This window comes from Solanum lycopersicum, chromosome 5 (genome assembly GCF_036512215.1).
Source record: "Solanum lycopersicum chromosome 5, SLM_r2.1".
NCBI lineage: Eukaryota > Viridiplantae > Streptophyta > Magnoliopsida > Solanales > Solanaceae > Solanum > Solanum lycopersicum.
The window spans coordinates 67352845-67362567 of NC_090804.1; the positions used below are offsets into that span (position 1 = coordinate 67352845).

General features: G+C 32.1%; 1 protein-coding gene and 1 non-coding gene across 3 annotated transcripts; one reads left to right on the plus strand and one right to left on the minus strand.

Annotated features, from left to right (window-relative positions):
- Nucleotides 1-415: 415 nt before the first annotated feature.
- Nucleotides 416-496, minus strand: TRNAL-CAG (transfer RNA leucine (anticodon CAG)). Its single transcript has one exon. It is a non-coding gene; the product is annotated as a tRNA-Leu (tRNA).
- Nucleotides 497-2188: 1692 nt separating this feature from the next.
- LOC101248300 (ras-related protein RABA5a) lies at nucleotides 2189-8172 on the plus strand. Of its 2 annotated transcripts, XM_069298558.1 has the most exons (5): nucleotides 4162-4840; nucleotides 4924-5030; nucleotides 5878-5932; nucleotides 6019-6645; nucleotides 7474-8172. In XM_069298558.1, exons 4-5 carry the CDS (start codon nucleotides 6306-6308, stop codon nucleotides 7812-7814), a joined length of 681 nt encoding a protein of 226 aa, XP_069154659.1. In that variant the 5' UTR covers nucleotides 4162-4840; nucleotides 4924-5030; nucleotides 5878-5932; nucleotides 6019-6305; the 3' UTR covers nucleotides 7815-8172. The 2 variants fall into 2 exon arrangements, with proteins under 2 accessions (XP_010321395.1, XP_069154659.1); XM_010323093.4 differs by lacking the exons at nucleotides 4162-4840; nucleotides 4924-5030 and adding an exon at nucleotides 2189-2493.
- The last annotated feature ends 1551 nt before the right edge of the window (nucleotides 8173-9723 follow it).

Sequence of the window (9723 nt, forward strand, 5' to 3'; positions counted from 1 at the left end):
CTTTCTGTGTAGTGCCACATCATGTTACAATACCTATCAGTCTAAATGCAAGGGCAGCAAAGATGCACATTATTTATAATATGCACCATTTAAACAAGGCAAAGTAGCTAGGGATGTACCTAGTAGTAGGTATTTGATGGAACAAACGAGGTGCACGCAAGATGGTTTAGATACTAGAATCGTTAATTGAATATTACTATTGATGTTATGACTTATCCTTGACCTAATGACTTTGGAGCAACCTGTTCAGATAGATGTATCCTCGACCTAATGACTTCCTTGTTCAAAAGCTAGATTCATAATTTGGCTATGTTTTCCATTTAAGTGTGTGTGTTGTTTAAATATTTTGAAAACAAATAAGATGCATGCATATTAATTTTCTCAACATGACATAAGAAAAATTACAAAAATAAATTGTCAAGAATGGGATTCGAACCCATGCCCTTTCGGACCAGTACCTGAAACTGGCGCCTTAGACCAACTCGGCCATCTTGACACTTCTGTTCAATTAATTTAAACAAAAATTAAATATTTTGTATATGTGTGTTCATCCATTTCTTTTTAGCAATTTAAATTTATTTTCTTGATGCGACATTTGTGCATCATTACTTATTGGGAAAATTGTATATAATAGCAAACTAACAAATCAAATTAAATGTCATAATCATACTTTGATTTAATTGTGCCCTGTAGCAAACTTTTTGTCAATCACCTCTCTCCCTCAAACTTTCACTCGCCACTCTCCCTCTCTCGCTCGCTTCCTCTCACTTTTATACAAAAGCAAGTGTATAAAATGTGTTTCTGTTTGTATAAAGCGAATTTTTTTTGTATATATACATATATTTTTGTTAAATTCTCTCCTCTTTTTCAAATTTCGCTCGCCACCCTCGCCTCTATCGCTTATACAAACAAAAACGAAATGTATAAATTCGTTTCTGTTTGTATAAAGCGAAAGAAAATTTTATTTACACTTGTAAATACATATATTTTCGTCTTATACACTTATAATTATATAATACAAATATTACCTTGTCTCTTTTCTTTTATCTTTCTCTCTTTATTGTTTTATACACACACAAATTATACAATTGATTTGGATGTATATAACTATTTTCTTTTGTATGTGTATAATGAATTACACAATTAATTTCTTTGTATATGTATAGGGAGAACACTCTTTTTATGAGCCCTACATGGATCATATCTGAATTAAATGATCTAAGTATGTTTTGAACATTAGATAGATTTAATAATAAAAGAAAATAGTATCCCAATCAACGATAATAAAACAAAAAATTTGGCTTTGGCTAATTGGTTTTTGGCATGTGAATCTCAAATTACGATGGTCTTTAATTTTTGTCTTTAAATAGATGGTGTTTAGGTTTTTTGAAATTATCGTAGATACATTAGATACATATAGATATAATTATTACTCATACGAAAAGAGTTAGATAGAGATATGGTATATTTATATACACACACTTATTAAGAAAAATGATACGATGCATTTTACTATTGTTATGCATGTAGATGTAGTGTATTTCGAACTCATATACAAGATACTTATAATGCACACAAATATAATATATTTCACTATATTTATGCACACCGATATAATTTATTATAATACGTTTTGAAATAAAAAAGTACTTCGATATTTTTAACTAAGCAAAACCTTGCTATTTTCTAAAAATCTAAATGCAAAATAACAATTACAATTTTTTCTCTTACATAGCACAAATGAGGCTTTATATTTAGTCAACTCATGTGACGCTTTTTCTTTTTTAGTTTTTTCCAAATTAATGTTATTTTGACAACTATTTAACAACATCATCTTTATTTTTATCAATAACACTTTATTATGAAGAAAAATCAATTAAAACCATACACTAAACTAAGCTTTAATAAGACCAAACCTAAAAAAGGTCTGTTTTCCTTTATTTTTGTTTTCGATGAACGGTGTCACGTAAATTAAAATCAAGAGCAGTGACATAGCCACATGGCAGGAAGGGTGTTCAATTGAGATTCGTCGTCGAAAAATTATTGACACATGAAATAATTAAATAACATATTTTAAATATTCTTAACATAATAAATTGCTATTTTGAATCCCTTTATGAAATTTTTAGCTTCGCCGCTGAGTTCGAGTCAGCAATATATTTTGGTTTGGACTGGAGCACAAATATATATCCATTAGCTAAATAAAGCCCATTTATTGCTGCCATCTGTTCACCATTGTATAGTGTAACAAATGCTGTAAATCTGGTGTCTCTCTCTCTCTCCTTCTCCCATCTTGCCTGAATCTTGAAATTTTCCTTAATCTCTCCAAAACCCAAAAACATAATCATTTGATTCCTATGTTTTTTTCTAACAAAATTTTCAAATTACCCCATTTTTAGAGCTGTTTGATTCATTGATCTGGTTCTTGATTTGATCACACCACTTGATAGATTGATAAGGGAATATAGCATTTTGATCATTATAAAGAATTGGGTATGTGCCTTTTGTCATAAAGATTGAATCTTTATTACCCAATTCTCTTTTATATTAGTTTCTAATTATCATTGTTTAGTTAAATTTGCATTTTTTTTAGCTAGAAACTGATAAAGATTGATTTTCCCCCCCAGTTTTTCTTTGTTTCACCTTGAAATGGAAATATGGGTTGATTTAGGAATATCCTAAAAAAAGGGTGGTGGATGCTAATTGTATTTAGTATTATGTGTCTGTTTTTATCTTAAATTGGTAAATGCCAAAATTATATGATTGTTAAGTGTTACTCTCTCCGTTTCGATTTATGTTACTGTACGTTGTTTTTTGTAATTTCATTGTAGTAATCTTATGTTTTAGTTTATTATATTTATCATGCTATCTTTATTTTGTTTTGGCTTCTTTAGTTTTGTTATTTCTTTTCTCGGCTTTGAAATACTTGTCCTGAGGGTCTATCAAGATACAACCTCTCTACGTGTGTGCATACTCTATCCTTCTCAAACTTTGATGTTGTTGTTATTGTTACTCGCTGTTTTGATTTGTTTGTCTTACTTTCGTTTTTAGTGTTTGTGAAAAAAATGTCTCTTTCCTTTTTGAGAACTTCTTAATTCCACAAGATTAATGAACATTTTGGTACTCGTAATAAGATTCAAAAATTTTTTTTTGCTATCTTAAATTCTTTGAAATGGAGGGAGTAAAAGATGTTGCACTAGAAGTAGTTATGTCAGACTTAGTAATTATTGTCTGTCTTGTTTTAGTCATACAACATATTTTGAAAGTTCTTTTTATTAGACATGATGAGACAACTTATGCAGTGTAGCTTATTGTTGAAATTATTTACTACAAGGGTCCCATATAGGAAAACATGTAGGATACTGTTCTTCTATCTTAGGTCAATTTCCTTTTAATTGTTTAAGTAATTTACATGTGGATGGGGCTCTTTTCCTGTTCATGGTTGAAGAGACTAGGTAAGGGTGTTTTTTTTCCTTTTTTTTTTAAAAAAAAAAATAAGGAATATGTTGCCGGCTCTTTAAAAATGTTGTCGTATCAATATCGGATCCTTCAAAGTGCATAACTTTTGTAGGATGTGGCACACACTTATCGGTATTTTTAAGAGTCCGAGCAACATTATACAAATAAATTTGGAGAGATCAGTTAGACATGTTTTTTTTTAAAAAAAATTCCTGAATAGCCTTATTATTATGTGGTACTACATAATGAAGGTTCACAAAAAATTGAACTATTTGTTAGCCATTTTGCCTTGTAGTATTAGTTAGTATATGTGCAGTATCTTATTCTACTAATTTTCACTACCTGCTGTTTCATTTGTTCCATTTATCTTTGCTATTATGTTGTCGTTGTTTTCTTTCTATCATGCTTTGATTACATTTGTTTTGAGTCGAGGGTCTATGGAAACAACCTCTCGACCACATAAAGGTAGGGGTAAGTTGTACGTACATCTCAACCTCCCAGACCTCATTCCACAAGTATGTTGTTGTTGTTAGCCATTTTTGGGGATACTAACTACTTGCAGAAGGTTGCACTTTCTGTTTATTGGTATGATATTAAGTCTTTGTTATAGGAAGGACGAAATTTGCTAATTACAGAGAGTCATGTAACAAATGATTTATATTAACGATACAAACTAATTGGAATTAATTATCCCTTCTACAGGTAAGTAGAGATTTATAGAACCCTTCATATCCCATAAAGGACATATTGGAATGAAATAGACCTAAACAGAACGAATGATATACAAGATTTATATGGCCAACCTGGTTATTGTACCCGGTGTTGATGCAATTTTGGATACAATATGAGGTCTCGACAATCTATAATTATGTGTTATCACACTGGCTTAGAGCAAGCATTTACGAAATCTTTGATGAATGATCAAAAGAGAAAGATTTATATAGCATACCAGTGTTAGGGATTGAGGTGTAGTTAATTGATTTGATTAAATTTCATAGAAAGATGCATGTACTTGTAATCCAGGGCAATTGCAATAGAGAGATTATGCTCCGTTTTCCCTTATGTGGTATTCATACCAAAGTAGTACTCGCAAAGGGATTGCCCCGGCAGGTGAAGATGTTGGAGTGACAACATTAGGAAATAAGGCTTGAATGATAACTAAGTGATATTTTCTTATATGTCTATGACTAAGTCGACTGAGTTACTTGTTACGTGTTGGTGGAAGGTAGCAGGAACTTGTAAATTATTAAATCATTGTCAAGGTGTACGTAAGTTGTCCAGACACCATGAATCTCAAATAATGCAGTTAGTGGGAGATAGAACTTCTGTTGGTCGAATTGGCTTTAGCTTAAAATGGAGTGTCCAAGAGGAACTAGAAGTGGTGGGCATTCTAACTTTCATAGAGGTCTTTTTTAAAAGTGGTGGAGTCCTTTTCATATTGGTTTTTATATATCTGCTACTCAGGTCAAGGATCTGTCGGGAACAACCTCTCTACCTTCACAAAGTAAGGGGTAAGGCTGTGTATATAGTACACACTACCTCCCCAAACTTCACTTGTGGGACTACTTTGGGTATGTTATTGTTGCTGTATGTTTCCAGAATTACAAGTGCCAATTTTGTGTGAGTTGTCAGCTATGGCTGATTTGCACATGAAAACAACAACAACACGAGCAGCCTTTTATTTTGACAGAAACCTTACAATACTGCAATTTAAATCTCTAATATTTTCAGTTATACTGGAAAGAGGACGAAATGTAGTGAACTGTACAATGCTGAACTTCATGATTCTTCAATCAATTATAGCTCATGTATAAACTTCTAGTCATTAATGTAAGCAATTTAATAGTCTTCGGATAGTTAATGAAATTTTACAGCACCAACAGTTCTATGGTCGTAGCATCCTTCCCATCTACTGAGATTTTTTACTTTATTTTCGGAGAAGGTGACGGGTCTCTCCCTACTCACCAAAAAGACACATGCAAACTGTGTTGGTTATTGTTTGTCTTTTCACAGACTTTATTGAGCAATAGTTTGTAACGTAACATGGTATAATCTGGTAAAATCTATAGCAAATTAGATGAGTTTTGGGAACTTCTTTAGGTCCAAAAGATTGTTCTTAAATATGTCATCAAGTTGATTGTTCAAATGGTCACTCAATTAATAGTTGTTATCTCAGAAAGTCACTTTGTTTGTTGAAATAAGTTAGAATCAACAATAAAGGTGACTTTCTCAGATAATAATATTAGTTGAGTGACCATCTAATAAATCAACCCGTATGTAACCTTTAGAATACTACAACAGCAACAACTACTACACCTTAATCCCATGCTAGTTGACGACGTCATTTAAAAATCTAAAACTTAATTTTCCAAGTTCCACGAAATTTCAGATTGCTTGATTTCCATCATATGCTTTCAGGTTTTGAGCTTAATACTTGACGGCAAGAAGCAAGGGAGTGGGAGCTTAGCACAGGGTGGGACACTTCATTCTTTGCTGAACTTTAAGTTTCTGATGCTTTGCTTTTGTGTAGATATTTGAAAGTCATCACTTTCCTTTTAGGACTGAATCTGAACTCGAAGAAGTAACTACAGTGACTGGAGGGAAGTTTTAGTTCATGGTGCTTTGCAAGTCCACTTTGAATATTTTTCCACCACTCCTCATCTCCTGATAGAACATTTACCTCTGAGACTTCTTTCTTCTTTACTTTTGCTGTTTCCTTCTGTAGCCGACCCCTGCCTTTGAAGTTTTTTCCAAGGGCCTATACCTGTTCATTCTTTACTTTTCTTTATTTCGGCATAAATAAGTAGTTATGATGTTCTAGCTTCCCATTTTATGTGGTGAAGAAGATGGCACACAATTCCGAGGAAGAAAAAAAAGAGGACTACCTTTTCAAGATTGTATTGATTGGTGATTCTGCAGTTGGTAAATCGAATTTGCTTGCTAGATTTGCTAGAGATGAATTCTATCCAAACTCAAAATCGACAATTGGAGTAGAATTTCAGACTCAAAAGATAAACATAAATGGGAAGGAGGTTAAAGCGCAGATATGGGATACGGCTGGTCAAGAACGATTTAGAGCAGTTACTTCTGCATATTACAGAGGTGCAGTTGGAGCTCTTCTGGTTTATGATATTAGTAGGCGCCTGACTTTCGATAACATTGATCGATGGCTTAACGAGCTTCAGAGTAAGCAGTATGCTCTTTGATTTATTTTTTTGTTTTAGTTTATATTTGTTTGACAATTCACTTGTTTGTTTTCTCATTTTAGTTTGAAATAGCCACGTTTAAGGTACTTGAGGAAGGTCTGCACTGGATTTTGTTTCAATATAGCTCAATAGTGGATAATTAGGTAGTAGGTTAGTAGGTAGTAGAACATTTTTTCTCTTACCCTCCCATACTAGTAGTCGTACTATTTCTCATGTAACTTCTTGTCCAACGATTTTCGATTATCGCACTTTTGTTGTAGTTACTATTCTTTTTTTTTCAAAATGTTTTATCATGATTTCTGTAGTGTTTTGCCATGATCCCTTCTCTTCAGTTATTCTGTTTTCGATCGGCTTTGATATGCTTTTCATTGAGCCAAGGGTCTAGCGGAAAGCCGGAAACAACCTCTCTACCTCCAAAGGTAGTGGTAAGGTTTGTCCTCCCTATACCCAACTTGTGGGATTACACTAGGTATGTTATTGTTGAGAATTTCATATCAATAGAGATTATTCCATGTCATTAACTCATAATCTTTTTTGCCTATGGTACATTAAGTTCATCTGTTGGATTATGCATTGTGCTCCCATATGATTCTCTGGGTTGGTTTGATTGTTTGAAAGGCACCGTTGTCTTATGCTGCTCGGACTCTTTGAAATTGTAAGAATCCAAGCAACATAGCATGTATCATTGATGTACTTGTCCCTGGAATTGCTCATAAAATAAAGCAACATACATGACAGCTTCAATTTTCAGGATCTTTTTACTTACTTGATAGCATCGTTTTTGACTTATATCTTACTCCTTTAACAGCTCATTCGGACATGAATGTGGTTATAATACTCGTTGGCAACAAGTCTGATCTCAAAGACGCCAGGGAAGTTACAACAGCGGAAGGCAAAGCCTTGGCTGAGGCGAAAGGTCTATTTTTCATCGAAACTTCAGCTTTGGATTCATCGAATGTAACGTCTGCTTTCCAGACAGTTGTTAGGGAGATCTATAATATTCTGAGCAGAAAAGTCATTCAATCTCAAGAGCTCCAGAAAAAGGACTCGGGGCGGCTAGCAAATGGTAAGTCTGTGGTTTTGCAGGCTGATGAAGGAAATGAAGATACAGTTGCAGATACAAAGAAAGGTGGATGTTGTTCATCTTAAGTAAAACAATCAAATATGAAGTCACTTCTGTTAGGGAGCGGCTTACCCTTCAATGTGAGACTTCTTGGCGTGAATTCATATTTACTCGCGCCCCAATGTTGATACTGGACACCGAGTGGGAAACAAAAAGAAAAAAAGTAAACAATTCCTATTTTAAGTCCAAGACATGTTAAATATCACTTCTCCCATGATGTAATTCAGTTTCTTGTTGGTTGAAGAAAGAAGTACAGCTTTCTCTTGGATCTATAGGAACAACTATTTCTTTAGAAAATGTAAATGATCTCAATGGGAGAAGTACATTTTTTAAAAACTGTTTTTGGAGTTCCCAGTTTTGTATAATTCAATTTCTGTGCTTTAACCTGCCCTTTGTTTCTGTCTTATTAGGCGTTTCAATATGATTTGATTTAAATTTGAATTTTTAAAAAAAGTATTATTTATTACATGACAAAGGATATTTAGAAGTTAAAGTTTTATTTGGACATAAAAATAGAGTTCAAGTTTTACGAGTAAAAACTTGAAAAACATTTAGAAACATCTTAGACAAAAAGATCCTATGAAACTTCATTATTATCTCTTTGGGATTAACTTTGGGCCTTTCCTACGCAGCTTAGTTGGCTATTAGGCCACACCTTTCGGTACGACTATTTTATTATGATTTCATTCTAATTTATAATCCTATCTTCAACATCCCCTCCTGCTTAATCAAAATACATAAATGGTTCGAAAAATATGTTTTGCAATTCTTAAATGATAGGAGGATATTATTTTCTAATGTATTTAGATGAAAAAGTTGTGACCCTAGTAGGTTACAACTCCCCAACAACTATAACTCAAAATTCGAAGAATTAATTATATATAACACACTATTTATTATTGGCATTCCAAAATTTCATGTGAGCCAAATAAAATGTATTTTCTCCATCACATTCTTTTTAAACCATAGAAAAATTTGTAACAAATACACTATTCATTTCTTTGGGCTTCAAATTTTGCACATTTTTTTTTATTTTCAAAAAAAAATAATCTATATAAACAAATCCCTTCATTTTCATTTTTTAATATAAAAAACACAAGTAATTCTTTCATAGAGAAAGAAGAAGGGAAAAGAAAGAAGAAAAAAGAAAATCTTTCTTTTTCCTTCTTCTCAATACACAAAACATATATATATATATATATACACACTCAATTCACACACACAAAAAAAATATTATTTTTCTCTAATTTGTTGTTAATTACAAATATGGCAAGCAGTAAAATGTTTACTTTGATATTGATCTTTTGCCTATTTGTGGCTACAAATGCAACAACAAAAACTACAAATGTAGAACTTGATAAGAGCAATAATATGAATTATTCTCTAACACAATGTTATTATGAATGCTTACAAATTAGAGTTTTCACATTGACTGATTGCCAAAAAGAATGCAGAAAAGCTTGTAAAAAATATCACAACAATAACATTTTATAAGAGAGGAAATAATCAAATATTCTTGGAACATTTTATTGAAGGTATATACAAGAGGGGAGAAAATCAAAGATCCTTTGAATATATTTTTGATATATCATTTTTTTTTGTAAAAAAAAAATAGAATTTCTTTTCCAATATATAAATAATTTCTTTTCTTAATTTTGTTCTTTTTTCATTTTTTTTGTATGTGTATATATATGTAAATTGTGTAATTTTATATACATTTTGCATTGATATTTATTTTGTTTAAATCAAATATAAGATGTTTTTGTTTGCATAAATATTGTCTTGGTTAATATTAAGTGCCATAATATATCACAAATTGCTTCTCCTTTTTTCCATAAACACTAATATTGTTTACTACAAATTACAATCATAATCTTAGGTTCAAGCCAAAGAAGCAATGTCACTCGACAATATTCTCTCTGTGTCCCACATAGG